The 19,235-nt window shown below is 38.6% G+C and overlaps 1 protein-coding gene across 1 annotated transcript; it reads left to right on the plus strand.

The window, feature by feature from the left end:
* Window positions 1–1,404: 1,404 nt before the first annotated feature.
* Window positions 1,405–3,617, plus strand: LOC124742019 (piggyBac transposable element-derived protein 4-like). Its single transcript, XM_047248745.1, has 2 exons — window positions 1,405–3,062; window positions 3,506–3,617. The coding sequence occupies exons 1-2, from the start codon at window positions 1,405–1,407 to the stop codon at window positions 3,615–3,617; spliced, it is 1,770 nt and encodes a 589-aa protein (XP_047104701.1).
* The last annotated feature ends 15,618 nt before the right edge of the window (window positions 3,618–19,235 follow it).

The following is a 19,235-nucleotide window of genomic DNA, read 5'->3' on the forward strand; positions in this document are numbered from 1 at the left end:
ATACATAGTGTCACAGGAATGGTTCAAAACATAGTCAGTAGGAAGAGTCGGTCGTCATGCTCTTATGTCGGCATTTGGCCTTTTGTATTTAATTCCGATGGATTTTCTGTGTTTCAACGTCAATAAGATGGTCCAAGGGATACAGTAAACCTGAAGTGAAGCATCGGAATCTATAACTAGTGTCACAGGAATGGTTCAAATCATAGACAGTAGGAAGATTCAGTCTTCTTGTACTTAAGTCGGCATTGTGCCTTTTGTATTTACTTCCGATGCAATTTCTGTGTTTCATCGTCAATAAGAAGGTCCAAGGGATACAGTAAACCTGAAGTGAAGAATCGGAAACTATAACTAGTTTCACAGGAATGGTTCAAAACATAGACTGTAAGAAGAGTCAGTCTTCTTGTACTTAAGTCGGCATTGTGCCTTTTCTAACTAGTTCCGATGCAAATTCTGTGTTTCATCGTCAATAAGAAGGTCAGAGGGGTACCGTAAACCGGAAGTGTAGCATCGGAATCGATAACTAGTGTCACAGGAATGGTTCAAAACATAGACAGTTGGAAGAGTCAGTCTTCTTGTACTTATGTCGGCATTGTGCCTTTTGTATTTAATTCCGATGTAAATTCTGTGTTTCATTGTCAATAAGAAGGTCCAAGGGATACAGTAAACCTGAAGTGAAGCATCGTAATCTTCAACTAGTGTCACAGGAATGGTTCAAATCATAGACAGTAAGAAGAGTCAGTCTTCTTGTACTTAAGTCGGCATTGTGCCTTTTCTAATTAATTCCGATGCAATTTCTGTGTTTCATCGTCAATAAGAAGGTCAGAGTGATACAGTAAATCTGAAGTGGAGCATCGGAATCTACAAGTAGTGTCACAGGAATGGTTCAAAACATAGTCAGTCAGAAGAGTCAGTCTTCTTGTACTTAAGTTTGCATTGTGCCTTTCGTATTTAACCCTGCTGTTCTGTTCGGGTCTATATGACCCGAAACGAATATGAACGTTATTTTACATTATGTAAATACCAATATATATTTATGAAACTTTGTGACTTTGTCTGAAAATGGATGAGCAGCATGTGTTTTAAAAGGTTTTAAAAAAGTTTAAGAAGTTTGGGCTTCAACTGTAATAGTTGCATATGTAATGTTCGGGTCATAATGACCCGACACAAATATGTTTAGTGTAACTCGTATTTATTTCTAAAATCTGGAAATGGCGAAAATTATTTTTGTTGTGTTGTGTGGGAATAGTGACTGCATCATTCCAACTTACTCTCAACAATCACCTAAAGCTCCATGCGTTCACAACAATGGGCTTGTTTGTTGCTTTCCCCAGGAAATAATAATTGGCAGTTCTCAATAATTGGAATGCTTTGTTTCTGCCCAGTTTGACTTGTGACACCATGGCGATGAGACCATTGAATGATCGTGAGTTGGAAGAAATAGTAAATGCCTCACCAGATGAAGGATCACTTTCTGAGTTTGAAGATCACATCAGCAATGCATCTGAAAGCGAGTGTTCCGATGACAGTTACGACAGTCCACAGCCCATACAAAATAGTGTAGAGACTTTTCTTTCTAAAAATGGGAATATAGAATGGCAGTTGCATCCACCAGCACAACATGGTCGCCTACCAGCTTCGAACATCATCAAGAGTACCCCAGGAGTTACCAGGTATGCAGTCAGCAGAATATCTGATGTAAAATGTTCATTTGAAGCAGTATTTCACACAGCGCTTCAAAATGAAATAATAGAGATGACAAATATTGAAGGGCAGCGAGTTTATGGTGAACAGTGGACAGATATTGATGGTTCTGTTTTCCATGCATACTTAGGACTCTTACTCCTAGCGGGTGTATATCGATCTCATGGGGAGTCTACAAAAAGTTTGTGGGATAAAGATACTGGGCGAAACATATTTCGAGCAACCATGTCTCATGAAACATTCTGTAAGATATCACGTGTCCTGCGATTTGACAAGAAATCTACTAGAGAGGAAAGACGACGTACTGACAAACTTGCCGCAATTCGTAGTATTTGGGAGAAGTGGGTAGAGGTCCTTCCTAAACTGTATAATCCAGGAGAAAATGTTACTGTTGACGAGCAGTTAGTAGCATTTAGAGGTCGCTGTCCATTCAAGCAGTATATCCCAAGTAAACCGGCAAAATATGGGATCAAAATATGGACCATGTGTGACAGCAAAACTTCATACGTACTGAAAGCCCAAATTTATACAGGAAAGGTGAGTGGAGCGGCACCAGAAAGAAATCAGGGAATGAGGGTGGTATCTGATCTCACTTCTGAGTTACGTGGTCAGAATATCACGTGTGACAACTTTTTTACGTCGTACAATTTGGGGCAGCTGCTTCTGAAAAGGAAATTGACTATGTTGGGAACTATACGGAAAAATAAGCCGGAGCTTCCACACAAAATGACCAACAAGGAGGTACACAGCTCTTCATTTTACTTCACAAATGACACTACTGTGGTTAATTATATTCCTAAGAGACACAAGAATGTTGTACTTATGAGCACTCTCCACCATGATGCGGAAATCAGTGACAGGGCTGATAAGAAGCCAAAAATGATTTTGGACTATAATTCAACCAAAGGTGCTGTAGACACGCTTGATCAGTTATTAGGTACATATACATGCAAACGAAAAAGTAATAGGTGGCCAATGATAGTTTTCTACAATATTCTTGATGTTTCTGCTTATAATGCATACGTTTTGTGGATTTCGGTTGACCCTAATTGGAATGCAAGCAAATTGACTAGAAGGAGAATATTCTTGGAGGAACTTGGAAAGTCACTGATAAAAGAACATATTGCATCAAGAACGCATTTCCCAAGAACAGAAGATTCTTTGAGAATGGTCACAAGCATCCAAAACCCGAATGATGTGGGTGGTGTGTCAGAATCGGTAACAACAAGAAAATCTACAAAACGTGCACGCTGTAAGTTCTGTCCATCAAGTAATGACAATAAAACAAACATGGTGTGTGGAAAATGTAGTAAACATATTTGCAAGAAACATGTAACCTACTTGTGTCCACAGTGCAAGCAGTAAGAAAAGAACTGTAGTATTTTATAAGATGATTGTATTGAAAATTCTGTTGTTTCAAATTTATGTGAATACTTGTGCCTAAACTACAATCAGTAAGAAGAGAGGATTCTAAAGTTGTAGTGCTTTCTATGTTGGAATGTAATAAAAAAACTGTAGTGTGTTCTGTACTGTAGTGTGCTCTAAGATGAATATCTGTAATGACAACTGTCTGTTGTTAGAAAATGTCAATACTTACGTCTAAACTGTCAACAATAAGAATAGAAGTATGGAAAAACTGTAGTGCTTTCTAAGTTGAATGCCTGTAATGGAAACTGTCTGTTGTTTCAAATTTATGTGCATATTTAAATGAAAAATATCCCTCAATAAAGTTGTATGCATTGTTATTATTATTATTATTACCATTATTATTATTATTATTATTATTATTATTATTACTAACAAGGTACTGGAATAGAACAACAATGTCGATAGCTAAAACTGTACCAAAATTTATGTTTCTAAAGCATTCTGATAGGTCGGGTCATATTGACCCGAACAGTATATATGTCAAGTAAAAGTGAACAGAACAGCAGGGTTAATTCCGATGCAATTTCTGTGTTTCAACGGCAATAAGAAGGTCAGAGGGATACAGTAAACCTGAAGTGAAGCATCGGAATCTATAACTAGTGTCACAGGAATGGTGCAATATGCAGACAGTAAGGAGAGTCAGTCTTTTTGTACTTAAGTCGGGATTGTGCCTTTTGTATTTAATTCCGATGCAATTTCTGTGATTCATCGTCAATAAGAAGGCCCAAGGGATACAGTGAACCTGAAGTGAAGCATCGCACTCTATAACTAGTGTCACAGAAATGGTTCAAAACATAGACAGTAGAAGAGTCAGTCTTCTTGTACTTAAGTCGGCATTGTGCCATTTGTATTTACGTCCGATACAATTTCTGTGTTTCATCGTCAATAAGAAGGTCCAAGGGAAACAGTAACTCTGAAGTGAAGCATCGGAATCTATAACTAGTGTCACAGGAATGGTTCAAAACATAGCCAGTAAGAAGAGACAGTCTTCTTGTCCTTAAGTCGGCATTGTGCCTTTTGTATTTAATTCCGATGCAATTTCTGTGTTTCATCGGCAATAAGGTCAGAGGTATACAGTAAACCTGAAGTGAAGCATCGGAATCTATAACTAGTGTCACAGGAATGGTTCAAAACATAGATAGTAGGAAGACTCAGTCTTCTTGTACTTAAGTCGGCATTGTGCCTATTGTATTTAATCCCGATGCAATTTCTGTGATTCATCAACAATAAGAAGGTCAGAGGGATACAGTAAACCTGAAGTGAAGCATCGGAATCCAACACTAGTGTCACAGGAATGGTTCAAAACATAGACAGTAGGAAGAGTCAGTCTTCTTGTACCTAAGTCGGCATTGTGCCTTTTGTATTTAATTCCGATGCATTTTCTGAGTTTAATCGTCAATAAGAAGGTCCAAGGTATACAGTAAACCTGATGTGAAGCATCGTAATCTATAACTAGTGTCACAGGAATAGTTCAAAACATAGTCAGTAAGAAGAGTCAGTCTTCTTGCACGTAAGTCGGCATTGTGCCTTTTCTATTTAATTCCTATGCAATATCTGCGTTTCATCGTCAATAAGAAGGTCTAAGGGATACAGTAAACCTGGAGTGAAGCATCGGAATCTATAACTAGTGTCACAGGAATGGTTCATAACATAGAGAGTAAGAAGAGTCAGTCTTCTAGTACTTAAGTCGGCATTGTGCCTTTTCTATTTAATTCCGATGCAATTTCTGTGTTTCATCGGCAATAAGAAGGTCAGAGGGATACAATAAACCTGAAGTGAAGCATCGGCATCTATAACTAGTGTCACAGTAAGAAGAGTCAGTCTTCTTGTCCTTAAATCGGCATTTTGCCTTTTGTATTTAATTCCGATGCAATTTCTGTGTTTCATCGTCAGTAAGAAGGTCCAAGGGATACAGTAAACCTCAAGTGAAGCATCGTAATCTATTCGTATTGTCACAGGATTGGTTCCAACACATAGTCAGTAGGAAGAGTCGGTCTTCATGCTCTTATGTCGGCATTTGGCCTTTTGTATTTAATTCCGATGGATTTTCTGTGTTTCAACGTCAACAAGATGGTCCAAGGGATACAGTAAACCAGAAGTGATGCATCGCAATCTATAACTAGGGTCACAGGAATGGTTCAAATAATAGACAGTAGGAAGATTCAGTCCTCTTGTACTTAAGTCGGTATTGTGCCTTTTGTATTTAATTCCGATGCAATTTCTGTGTTTCATCGTCAATAAGAAGGTCCAAGGGATACAGTAAACCTGAAGTGAAGAATCGGAAACTATAACTAGTGTCACAGGAATGGTTCAAATCATAGACTGTAAGAAGAGTCAGTCATCTTGTACTTAAGTCGGCATTGTGCCTTTTCTAACTAATTCCGGTGCAATTTCTGTTTTTCATCGTCAATAAGAAGGTCAGAGGGGTACCGTAAACCTGAAGTGAAGCATCGGAATCGATAACTAGTGTCACATGAATGGTTCAAAACATAGACAGTTGGAAGAGTCAGTCTTCTTGTACTTATGTCGGCATTGCGCCTTTTGTATTTAATTCCGATGTAATTTCTGTGTTTCATCGTCAATAAGAATGTCCAAGGGATACAGTAAACCTGAAGTGAAGCATCGTAATCTTCAACTAGTGTCACAGGAATGGTTCAAATCATAGACAGTAAGAAGAGTCAGTCTTCTTGTACTTAAGTCGGCATTGTGCCTTTTCTAATTAATTCCGATGCAATTTCTGTGTTTCATCGTCAATAAGAAGGTCCAAGGGATACAGTAAACCTGAAGTGAAGAATCGGAAACTATAACTAGTGTCACAGGAATGGTTCAAAACATAGACAGTAAGAAGAGTCAGGCTTCCTGTACTTAAGTCTGCATTGTGTCATTTGTATTTAAATCCGACGGGATTTCTGTGTTTCATCGTCAATAAGAAGGTCCAAGGGACACAGTAAACCTGAAGTGAAGCATCGGAATCTATAACTAGTGTCACAGGAATCGTTCAAATCATAGACAGTAAGAAGAGTCAGTCTTCTTGTACTTAAGTTGGCATTGTCCCTTTGTATTTAATTCCGATGCAATTTCTGTGTTTCATCGTCAATAAGAAGGTCAGTGGAATACAGTAAACCTGAAGTGAAGCATCGCAATCTATAACTAGTGTCACAGGAATGGTTCAAAACATAGTCAGTAAGAAGAGTCAGTCTTCTTGTACTTAAGTCGGCATTGTGCCTTTTGTATTTAATTCCGATGCAATTTCTGTGTTTCATCGACAATACGAAGGTCAGAGGGATACAGTAAACCTGAAGTGAAGCATCGGAATCTATAACTAGTGTCACAGGAATGGTTCAAATCATAGACAGTGAGAAGGGTCAGTGTTCTTGTATTTAAGTCGGCATTGTGCTTTTCGTATTTAATTCCTATGCAATTTCTACGATTCATCGTCAATAAGAAGGTCCAAGGGATACAGTAAACCTGAAATGAAGCATCGGAATTACAAACTGGTCTCACAGGAATGGATCAAAGCATAGACAGTAAGATGAGTCAGTCTTCTTGTATTTAGGTCTTCATTGTGACTTATGATTTTATTGCGATGCAATTTCTGTGTTTCATCGTCAATAAGAAGGTAAAAGGGAAACAGTAAACCTGAAGTGAAGCATCGTAATCTAAAAGTCGTCTCACAGGAAAGGTTCAAAACATAGACAGTAAGAAGTGTCAGCCTTATTGTACTTAAGTCGGCATTGTGCCTTTTGTGTTTGATTCCGATGCAATCTCTGTGTTTCATCGTGAATACGAAGGTCCAAGGGGTACAGTAAACCTGAGGTGAAGTATCGGAATCTAAAACTGGTCTCACAGGAGGGATTCAAAACATAGACAGTAAGAAGAGTCAGTCTTCTTGTACTTAAGTCGGAATTGTGCCTTTTGTATTTAATTCCGATGCAATTTCTGTGTTTCATCCTCAATAAGAAGGTCAGAGGGATACAGTAAACCCGAAGTGAAGCATCGGAATCTATAACTAGTGTCACAGGAATGGTTCTAATCATAGTCAGTAGGAAGAGTCAGTCTTTTTGTACTGAAGTCGGCATTGTGCCTTTTGTGTTTAATTCCGATGCAATTTCTGTGTTTCTTCGTCAATAAGAAGGTCCAAGAGATACAGTAAACCTGAAGTGAAACATCGGAATAAATAACTAGTGTCACAGGAATTGTTCAAAACATAGCCAGTAAGCAGAGTTAGTCATCTTGTACTTAAGTAAGCATTGTGGTGTTTCTATTTAATTCCGTTGGAATTTCTGTGTTTCATCGTCAATAAGAGGATCAGAGGGATACAGTAAACCTGAAGTGAAGCATCGGGATCCTCAACTAGTGTCACAGGAATGGTTCAAATCATAGACAGTAAGAAGAGTAAGTCTTCTTGTACTTAAGTCGGCATTGTGCCTTTTCTAATTATTTGCGATGCAATTTCTGTGTTTCATCGTCAATAAGAAGGTCAGAGGGATACAGTAAACCTGAAGTGGAGCATCGGAATCTACAACTAGTGTCACAGGAATGGTTCAAAGCATAGACAGTTGGAAGAGTCAGTCTTCTTGTACTTATGTCAGCATTGTGCCTTTTGTATTTAATTCCGATGCAATTTCTGTGTTTCACCGGCAATAAGAAGGTCAGAGGGATGCAGTAAACCAGAAGTGAAGCATCGTAATCTTCAACTAGTGTCACACGAATGGTTCAAATCATAGACAGTAAGAAGAGTCAGTCTTCTTGTACTTAAGTCGGCATTGTGCCTTTTCTAATTAATTCCGATGCAATTTCTGTGTTTCATCGTCAATAAGAAGGTCAGAGGGATACAGTAAATCTGAAGTGGAGCATCGGAATCTACAACTAGTGTCACAGGAATGGTTCAAAACATAGTCAGTAAGAAGAGTCAGTCTTCTTATACTTAAGTTGGCATTGTGCCTTTCGTATTTAATTCCGATGCAATTTCTGTGTTTCACCGGCAATAAGAAGGTCAGAGGGATACAGTAAACCTGAAGTGAAGCATCGGAATCTATAACTAGTGTCACAGGAATGGTTCAATATACAGACAGTAAGAAGAGTCAGTCTTCTTGTACTTAAGTCGGGATTGTGCCTTTTGTATTTAATTCCGATGCAATTTCTGTGATTCATCGTCAATAAGAAGGCCCAAGGGATACAGTAAACCTGAAGTGAAGCATCGCACTCTATAACTAGTGTCACAGAAATGGTTCAAACATAGACAGTAGAAGAGTCAGTCTTCTTGTACTTAAGTCGGCATTGTGCCATTTGTATTTAATTCCGATACAATTTCTGTGTTTCGTCGTCAATAAGAAGGTCCAAGGGAAACAGTAACTCTGAAGTGAAGCATCGGAATCTATAACTAGTGTCACAGGAATGGTTCAAAACATAGTCAGTAAGAAGAGTCAGTCTTCTTGTCCTTAAGTCGGCATTGGTCCTTTTGTATTTAATTCCGATGCAATTTCTGTGTTTCATCGGCAATGAGGTCAGAGGGATACAGTAAACCAGAAGTGAAGCATCCGAATCTATAACTAGTAACACAGAAATGGTTCAAAACATAGATAGTTGGAAGAGTCAGTCTTCTTGTAATTAAGTCGGCATTGTGTCATTTGTATTTAAATCCGACGGGATTTCTGTGTTTCATCGTCAATAAGAAGGTCCAAGGGACACAGTAACCCTGAAGTGAAGCATCGGAATCTATAACTAGTGTCACAGGAATCGTTCAAATCATAGACAGTAAGAAGTGTCAGTCTTCTTGTACTTAAGTTGGCATTGTCCCTTTGTATTTAATTCCCATGCAATTTCTGTGTTTCATCGTCAATAACAAGGTCAGTGGAATACAGTAAACCTGAAGTGAAGCATCGCAATCTATAACTAGTGTCACAGGAATGGTTCAAATCATAGACAGTAAGAAGAGTCAGTCTTCTTGTACTTAAGTCGGCATTGTGCCTTTTGTATTTAATTCCGGTGCATTTTCTGAGTTTCATCGTCAATAAGAAGGTCCAAGGTACACAGTAAACCTGATGTGAAGCATCGTAATCTATAACTAGTGTCACAGGAATGGTTCAAATCATAGACAGTAAGAAGAGTCAGTCTTCTTGTACTTAAGTTGGCATTGTCCCTTTGTATTTAATTCCCATGCAATTTCTGTGTTTCATCGTCAATAACAAGGTCAGTGGAATACAGTAAACCTGAAGTGAAGCATCGCAATCTATAACTAGTGTCACAGGAATAGTTTAAAACATAGTCAGTAAGAAGAGTCAGTCTTCTTGCACGTAAGTCGGCATTGTGCCTTTTCTATTTAATTCCTATGCAATATCTGTGTTTCATCGTCAATAAGAAGGTCTAAGGGATACAGTAAACCTGGAGTGAAGCATCGGAATCTATAACTAGTGTCACAGGAATGGTTCATAACATAGAGAGTAAGAAGAGTCAGTCTTCTAGTACTTAAGTCGGCATTGTGCCTTTTCTATTTAATTCCGATGCAATTTCTGTGTTTCATCGGCAATAAGAAGGTCAGAGGGATACAATAAACCTGAAGTGAAGCATCGTCATCTATAACTAGTGTCACAGTAAGAAGAGTCAGACTTCTTGTCCTTAAATCGGCATTTTTCCTTTTGTATTTAATTCCGATGGATTTTCTGTGTTTCAACGTCAATACGATGGTCCAAGGGATACAGTAAACCAGAAGTGATGCATCGGAATCTATAACTAGTGTCACAGGAATGGTTCAAATAATAGACAGTAGGAAGATTCAGTCCTCTTGTACTTAAGTCGGCATTGTGCCTTTTGTATTTAATTCCGATGCAATTTCTGTGTTTCATCGTCAATAAGAAGGTCCAAGGGATACAGTAAACCTGAAGTGAAGAATCGGAAACTATAACTAGTGTCACAGGAATGGTTCAAATCATAGACTGTAAGAAGAGTCAGTCATCTTGTACTTAAGTCGGCATTGTGCCTTTTCTAACTAATTCCGGTGCAATTTCTGTTTTTCATCGTCAATAAGAAGGTCAGAGGGGTACCGTAAACCTGAAGTGAAGCATCGGAATCGATAACTAGTGTCACAGGAATGGTTCAAAACATAGACAGTTGGAAGAGTCAGTCTTCTTGTACTTATGTCGGCATTGTGCCTTTTGTATTTAATTCCGATGTAATTTCTGTGTTTCATCGTCAATAAGAAGGTCCAAGGGATACAGTAAACCTGAAGTGAAGTATCGTAATCTTCAACTAGTGTCACAGGAATGGTTCAAATCATAGACAGTAAGAAGAGTCCGTCTTCTTGTACTTAAGTCGGCATTGTGCCTTTTCTAATTAATTCCGATGCAATTTCTGTGTTTCATCGTCAATAAGAAGGTCCAAGGGACACAGTAAACCTGAAGTGAAGCATCGGAATCTATAACTAGTGTCACAGGAATCGTTCAAAACATAGATAGTAAGAAGAGTCAGTCTTCTTGTACTTAAGTTGGCATTGTCCCTTTGTATTTAATTCCGATGCAATTTCTGTGTTTCATCGTCAATAAGAAGGTCAGAGGGATGCAGTAAACCAGAAGTGAAGCATCGTAATCTTCAACTAGTGTCACACGAATGGTTCAAATCATAGACAGTAAGAAGAGTCAGTCTTCTTGTACTTAAGTCGGCATTGTGCCTTTTCTAATTAATTCCGATGCAATTTCTGTGTTTCATCGTCAATAAGAAGGTCAGAGGGATACAGTAAATCTGAAGTGGAGCATCGGAATCTACAACTAGTGTCACAGGAATGGTTCAAATCATAGACAGTAAGAAGAGTCAGTCATCTTGTACTTAAGTAAGCATTGTGGTGTTTCTATTTAATTCCGTTGGAATTTCTGTGTTTCATCGGCAATAAGAAGGTCAGAGGGATACAGTAAACCTGAAGTGGAGCATCGGAATCTACAACTAGTGTCACAGGAATGGTTCAAATCATAGACAGTAATAAGAGTCAGTCTTCTTGTACTTAAGTCGGCATTGTGCCTTTTCTAATTAATTCCGATGCAATTTCTGTGTTTCATCGTGAATAAGAAGGTCAGAGGGATACAGTAAATCGGAAGTGGAGCATCGGAATCTACAACTAGTGTCACAGGAATGGTTCAAAACATAGTCAGTAAGAAGAGTCAGTCTTCTTATACTTAAGTTGGCATTGGGCCTTTCTTATTTAATTCCGATGCAATTTTTGTGTTTCACCGGCAATAAGAAGGTCAGAGGGATACAGTAAACCTGAAGTGAAGCATCGGAATCTATAACTAGTGTCACAGGAATGGTTCAATATACAGACAGTAAGAGGAGTCAGTCTTCTTGTACTTAAGTCGGGATTGTGCCTTTTGTATTTAATTCCGATGCAATTTCTGTGATTCATCGTCAATAAGAAGGCCCAATGGATACAGTAAACCTGAAGTGAAGCATCGCACTCTATAGTTAGTGTCACAGATATGGTTCAAAACATAGACAGTAGAAAAGTCAGTCTTCTTGTACTTAAGTCGGCATTGTGCCATTTGTATTTAATTCCAATACAATATCTGTGTTTCGTCGTCAAAAAGAAGGTCCAAGGGAAACAGTAACTCTGAAGTGAAGCATCGGAATCTATAACTAGTGTCACAGGAATGGTTCAAAACATAGTCAGTAAGAAGAGTCAGTCTTCTTGTCCTTAAGTCGGCATTGTGCCTTTTGTATATAATTCCGATGCAATTTCTGTGTTTCATCGGCAATAAGGTCAGAGGGATACAGTAAACCTGAAGTGAAGCATCGGAATCTATAACTAGTAACACAGAAATGGTTCAAAACATAGATAGTAGGAAGAGTCAGTCTTCTTCTACTTAAGTCGGCATTGTGCCTTTTGTATTTAATCCCGATGCAATTTCTGTGTTTCATCAACAATAAGAAGGTCAGAGGGATACAGTAAACCTGAAGTGAAGCATCGGAATCCCAAAACTAGTGTCACAGGAATGGTTCAAAACATAGACAGTAGGAAGAGTCAGTCTTCTTGTACTTAAGTCGGCATTGTGCCTTTTGTATTTATTTCCGATGCAATTTCTGTGTTTCATCGTCAATAAGAAGGTCCTAGGTATACTGTAAACCTGAAGTGAAGCATCGCAATCTATAACTAGTGTCACAGGAATAGTTCAAAACATAGTCAGTAAGAAGTGTCAGTCTTCTTGTACTTAAGTCGGCATTGTGCCTTTTCTATTTAATTCCTATGCAATTTCTGTGTTTCATCGTCAATAAGAAGGTCCAAGGGATACAGTAAACCTGGAGTGAAGTATCGGAATCTATAACTAGTGTCACAGGAATGGCTCATGACATAGAGATTAAGAAGAGTCAGTCTTCTAGTACTTAAGTCGGCATTGTGCCTTTTCTATTTAATTCCGATGCAATTTCTGTGTTTCATCGTCAATAAGAAGGTCAGAGGGATACAGTAAACCTGAAGTGGAGCATCGGAATCTACAACTAGTGTCACAGGAATGGTTCAAATCATAGACAGTTGGAAGAGTCAGTCTTCTTGTACTTATGTCGGCATTGTGCCTTTTGTACTTAATTCCGATGCAATTTCTGTGTTTCACCGGCAATAAGAAGGTCAGAGGGATACAGTAAACATGAAGTGAAGCATCGGAATCCATAACTAGTGTCACAGGAATGGTTCAAATCATAGACAGTAGGAAGAGTCAGTCTTTTTGTACTTAAGTCGATATTGTGCCTTTTGTGTTTAATTCCGATGCAATTTCTGTGTTTCTTCGTCAATAAGAAGGTCCAAGAGATACAGTAAACCTGAAGTGAAACATCGGAATATATAACTAGTGTCACAGGAATGGTTCAAACATAGCCAGTAAGCAGAGTTAGTCATCTTGTACTTAAGTAAGCATTGTGGGGTTTCTATTTAATTCCGTTGGAATTTCTGTGTTTCATCGTCAATAAGAGGATCAGAGGGATACAGTAAACCTGAAGGGAAGCATCGGGATCTTCAACTAGTGTCACAGGAATGGTTCAAATCATAGACAGTAAGAAGAGTCAGTCTTCTTGTACTTAAGTCGGCATTGTGCCTTTTCTACTTAATTGCGATGCAATTTCTGTGTTTCATCGTCAATAAGAAGGTCAGAGGGATACAGTAAACCTGAAGTGGAGCATCGGAATCTACAACTAGTGTCACAGGAATGGTTCAAAACATAGACAGTTGGAAGAGTCAGGCTTCTTGTACTTATGTCAGCATTGTGCCTTTTGTATTTAATTCCGATGCAATTTCTGTGTTTCACCGGCAATAAGAAGGTCAGAGGGATACAGTAAACCTGAAGTGAAGCATCGTAATCTTCAACTAGTGTAACAGGAATGGTTCAAATCACACACAGTAAGAAGAGTCAGTCTTCTTGTACTTAAGTCGGCATTGTGCCTTTTCTAATTAATTCCGATGCAATTTCTGTGTTTCATCGTCAATAAGAAGGTCAGAGGGATACAGTAAATCTGAAGTGGAGCATCGGAATCTACAACTAGTGTCACAGGAATGGTTCAAATCATAGTCGGTAAGAAGAGTCAGTCTTCTTATACTTAAATTGGCATTGTGCTTTCGTATTTAATTCCGATGCAATGTCTGTGTTTCACCGGCAATAAGAAGGTCAGAGGGATACAGTAAACCTGAAGTGAAGCATCGGAATCTATAACTAGTGTCACAGGAATGGTTCAATATACAGACAGTAAGAAGAGTCAGTCTTCTTGTACTTAAGTCGGGATTGTGCCTTTTGTATTTAATTCCGATGCAATTTCTGTGATTCATCGTCAATAAGAAGGCCCAAGGGATACAGTAAACCTGATGTGAAGCATCGCACTCTATAACTAGTGTCACAGAAATGGTTGAAAACATAGACAGCAGAAGAGTCAGTCTTCTTGTACTTAAGTCGGCATTGTGCCATTTGTATTTAATTCCAATACAATTTCTGTGTTTCGTCGTCAAAAAGAAGGTCCAAGGGAAACAGTAACTCTGAAGTGAAGCATCGGAATCTATAACTAGTGTCACAGGAATTGTTCAAAACATAGTCAGTAAGAAGAGTCAGTCTTCTTGTCCTTAAGTCGGCATTGTGCCTTTTGTATTTAATTCCGATGCAATTTCTGTGTTTCATCGGCAATAAGGTCAGAGGGATACAGTAAATCTGAAGTGAAGCATCGGAATCTATAACTAGTAACACAGAAATGGTTCAAAACATAGATAGTAGGAAGAGTCAGTCTTCTTGTACTTAAGTCGGCATTGTGCCTTTTGTATTTAATCCCGATGCAATTTCTGTGTTTCATCAACAATAAGAAGGTCAGAGGGAGACAGTAAACCTGAAGTGAAGCATCGGAATCCAAAACTAGTGTCACAGGAATGGTTCAAAACATAGACAGTAGGAAGAGTCAGTCTTCTTGTACTTACGTCGGCATTGTGCCTTTTGTATTTATTTCCGATGCAATTTCTGTGTTTCATCGTCAGTAAGAAGGTCCAAGGTATACTGTAAACCTGAAGTGAAGCATCGCAATCTATAACTAGTGTCACAGGAATAGTTCAAAACATAGTCAGTAAGAAGAGTTGGTCTTCTTGTACTTATGTCGGCATTGTGCCTTTTCTATTTAATTCCGATGCAATTTCTGTGTTTCATCGTCAATAAGAAGGTCAGAGGGATACAGTAAACCTGAAGTGGAGCATCGGAATGTACAACTAGTGTCACAGGAATGGTTCAAATCATAGACAGTTGGAAGAGTAAGTCTTCTTGTACTTATGTCGGCATTGTGCCTTTTGTACTTAATTCCGATACAATTTCTGTGTTTCACCGGCAATAAGAAGGTCAGAGGGATACAGTAAACCTGAAGTGGAGCATCGGAATCTACAACTAGTGTCACAGAAATGGTTCAAAACATAGACAGTAGAAGAGTCAGTCTTCTTGTACTTAAGTCGGCATTGTGCCATTTGTATTTAATTCCGATACAATTTCTGTGTTTCATCGTCAATAAGAAGGTCCAAGGGAAACAGTAACTCTGAAGTGAAGCATCGGAATCTATAACTAGTGTCACAGGAATGGTTCAAAGCATAGACAGTAGGAAGAGTCAGTCTTTTTGTACTTAAGTCGGCATTGTGCCTTTTGTGTTTAATTCCGATGCAATTTCTGTGTTTCTTCGTCAATAAGAAGGTCCAAGAGATACAGTAAACCTGAAGTGAAACATCGGAATATATAACTAGTGTCACAGGAATGGTTCAAAACATAGCCAGTAAGCAGAGTTAGTCATCTTGTACTTAAGTAAGCATTGTGGTGTTTCTATTTAATTCCGTTGGAATTTCTGTGTTTCATCGTCAATATGAGGATCAGAGGGATACAGTAAACCTGAAGTGAAGTATCGGGATCTTCAACTAGTGTCACAGGAATGGTTCAAATCATAGACAGTAAGAAGAGTCAGTCTTCTTGTACTTAAGTCGGCATTGTGCCTTTGCTAATTAATTGCGATGCAATTTCTGTGTTTCATCGTCAATAAGAAGGTCAGAGGGATACAGTAAACCTGAAGTGGAGCATCGGAATCTACAACTAGTGTCACAGGAATGGTTCAAAACATAGACAGTTGGAAGAGTCAGGCTTCTTGTACTTATGTCAGCATTGTGCCTTTTGTATTTAATTCCGATGCAATTTCTGTGTTTCATCGTCAATAAGAAGGTCAGTGGGATACAGTAAATCTGAAGTGGAGCATCGGAATCTACAACTAGTGTCACAGGAATGGTTCAAAACATAGTCGGTAAGAAGAGTCAGTCTTCTTATACTTAAGTTGGTATTGTGCTTTCGTATTTAATTCCGATGCAATTTCTGTGTTTCACCGGCAATAAGAAGGTTAGAGGGATACAGTAAACCTGAAGTGAAGCATCGGAATCTATAACTAGTGTCACAGGAATGGTTCAATATACAGACAGTAAGAAGAGTCAGTCTTCTTGTACTTAAGTCGGGATTGTGCCTTTTGTATTTAATTCCGATACAATTTCTGTGTTTCTTCGTCAATAAGAAGTTCCAAGGGAAACAGTAACTCTGAAGTGAAGCATCGGAATCTATTACTAGTGTCACAGGAATGGTTCAAAACATAGTCAGTAAGAAGAGTCAGTCTTCTTGTCCTTAAGTCGGCATTGTGCCTTTTGTATTTAATTCCGATGCAATTTCTGTGTTTCATCGGCAATAAGGTCCGAGGGATACAGTAAACCTGAAGTGAAGCATCGGAATCTATAACTAGTAACACAGAAATGGTTCAAAACATAGATAGTAGGAAGAGTCAGTCTTCTTGTACTTAAGTCGGCATTGTGCCTTTTGTATTTAATCCCGATGCAATTTCTGTGTTTCATCAACAATAAGAAGGTCAGAGGGAAACAGTAAACCTGAAGTGAAGCACCGGAATCCAAAACTAGTGTCACAGGAACGGTTCAAAACATAGACAGTAGGAAGTGTCAGTCTTCTTGTACTTAAGTCGGCATTGTGCCTTTTGTATTTATTTCCGATGCAATTTCTGTGTTTCATCGCCAATAAGATGGTCCAAGGTATACAGTAGACCTGAAGTGAAGCATCGCAATCTATAACTAGTGTCACAGGAATAGTTCAAAACATAGTCAGTAAAAAGAGTCAGTCTTCTTGTACTTAAGTCGGCATTGTGCCTTTTGTATTTAATTCCGATGCAATTTCTGTGTTTCATCGACAATAAGAAGGTCAGAGGGATACAGTAAACCTGAAGTGGAGCATCGGAATCTACAACGAGTGTCACAGGAATGGTTCAAACATAAACAGTTGGAACAGTCAGTCTTCTTGTACTTATGTCGGCATTGTGCCTTTTGTACTTAATTGCGATTCAATTTCTGTGTTTCACCGGCAATAAGAAGGTCAGAGGGATACAGTAAACCTGAAGTGAAGCATCGTAATCTTCAACTAGTGTCACAGGTATGGTTCAAATCATAGACAGTAAGAAGAGTCTGTCTTCTTGTACTTAAGTCGGCATTGTGGATTTTCTAATTAATTCCGATGCAATTTCTGTGTTTCATCGGCAATAGGAAGGTCAGAGGGGTACCGTAAACCTGAAGTGAAGCATCGTAATCTATAACTAGTGACACAGGAATGGTTCAAATGATAGACAGTAAGAAGAGTCAGTCTTCTTGTACTTAAGTCGGCATTGTGCCTTTTCTAATTAATTCCGATGCAATTTCTGTGTTTCATCGTCAATAAGAAGGTCAGAGGGATACAGTAAATCTGAAGTGGAGCATCGGAATCTACAACTAGTGTAACAGGAATGGTTCAAAGCATAGTCAGTAAGAAGAGTCAGTCTTCTTGTACCTAAGTTGGCATTGTGCCTTTCGTATTTAATTCCGATGCAATTTCTCTGTTTCACCGGCAATAAGAAGGTCAGAGGGATACAGTAAACCAGAAGTGAAGCATCGGAATCTATAACTAGTGTCACAGGAATGGTTCAATATACAGACAGTAAGAAGAGTCAGTGTTCTTGTACTTAAGCCCGCATTGTGCCTTTTGTATTTAATTCCGATGCAATTTCTGTGATTCATCGTCAATAAGAAGGCCCAAGGGATACAGTAAACCTGAAGTGAAGCATCGCACTCTATAACTAGTGTCACAGAAATGGTTCAAAACATAAACAGTAGAAGAGTCAGTCTTCTTGTACATAAGTCGGCATTGTGCCATTTGTATTTAATTCCGATACAATTTCTGTGTTTCATCGTCAATAAGAAGGTCCAAGGGAAACAGTAACTCTGAAGTGAAGCATCGGAATCTATAACTAGTGTCACAGGAATGGTTCAAATCATAGTCAGTAAGCAGAGTTAGTCATCTTGTACTTAGGTAAGCATTGTGGTGTTTCTATTTAATTCCGTTGGAATTTCTGAGTTTCATCGGCAATAAGAAGGTCAGAGGGATACAGTAAACCTGAAGTGGAGCATCGGAATCTACAACTAGTGTCACAGAAATGGTTCAAAGCATAGATAGTAGGAAGAGTCAGTCTTCTTGTACTTAAGTCGGCATTGTGCCTTTTGTATTTAATCCCGATGCAATTTCTGTGTTTCATCAACAATAAGAAGGTCAGAGGGATACAGTAAACCTGAAGTGAAGCATCGGAATCCAAAACTAGTGTCACAGGAATGGTTCAAAACATAGACAGTAGGAAGAGTCAGTCTTCTTGTACTTAAGTCGGCATTGTGCCTTTTGTATTTATTTCCGATGCAATTTCTGTGTTTCATCGTCAATAAGAAGGTCCAAGGTATACTGTAAACCTGAAGTGAAGCATCGCAATCTATAACTAGTGTCACAGGAATAGTTCAAACATAGTCAGTAAGAAGAGTCAGTCTTCTTGTACTTAAGTCGGCATTGTGCCATTTGTATTTAATTCCGATACAATTTCTGTGTTTCATCGTCAATAAGAAGGTCCAAGGGAAACAGTAACTCTGAAGTGAAGCATCGGAATCTATAACTAGTGTCACAGGAATGGTTCAAATCATAGACAGTAGGAAGAGTCAGTCTTTTTGTACTTAAGTCGGCATTGTGCCTTTTGTGTTTAATTCCGATGCAATTTCTGTGTTTCTTCGTCAATAAGAAGGTCCAAGAGATACAGTAAACCTGAAGTGAAACATCGGAATATATAACTAGTGTCACAGGAATGGTTCAAAACATAGCCAGTAAGCAGAGTTAGTCATCTTGTACTTAAGTAAGCATTGTGGTGTTTCTACTTAATTCCGTTGGAATTTCTGTGTTTCATCGTCAATAAGAGGATCAGAGGGATACAGTAAACCTGAAGTGAAGCATCGGGATCTTCAACTAGTGTCATAGGAATGGTTCAAATCATTGACAGTAAGAAGAGTCAGTCTTCTTGTACTTAAGTCGGCATTGTGCCTTTTCTAATTAATTGCGATGCAATTTCTGTGTTTCATCGTCAATAAGAAGGTCAGAGGGATACAGTAAACCTGAAGTGGAGCATCGGAATCTACAACTAGTGTCACAGGAATGGTTCAAAACATAAACAGTTGGAAGAGTCAGTCTTCTTGTACTTATGTCGGCATTGTGCCTTTTGTACTTAATTGCGATTCAATTTCT

Source organism: Schistocerca piceifrons, unplaced genomic scaffold (assembly GCF_021461385.2).
Source record: "Schistocerca piceifrons isolate TAMUIC-IGC-003096 unplaced genomic scaffold, iqSchPice1.1 HiC_scaffold_2112, whole genome shotgun sequence".
Taxonomy (NCBI): domain Eukaryota; kingdom Metazoa; phylum Arthropoda; class Insecta; order Orthoptera; family Acrididae; genus Schistocerca; species Schistocerca piceifrons.

Excerpts from the sequence above, each read along its gene's own strand:
- LOC124742019 (XM_047248745.1), top strand. The coding sequence starts at position 1,405 with ATGAGACCATTGAATGATCGTGAGTTGGAAGAAATAGTAAATGCCTCA. Across the intron at positions 3,063-3,505 it reads TTGTGTCCACAGTGCAAGCA|GTACTGGAATAGAACAACAA; the intron begins GTAAGAAAAGAA and ends ATTACTAACAAG.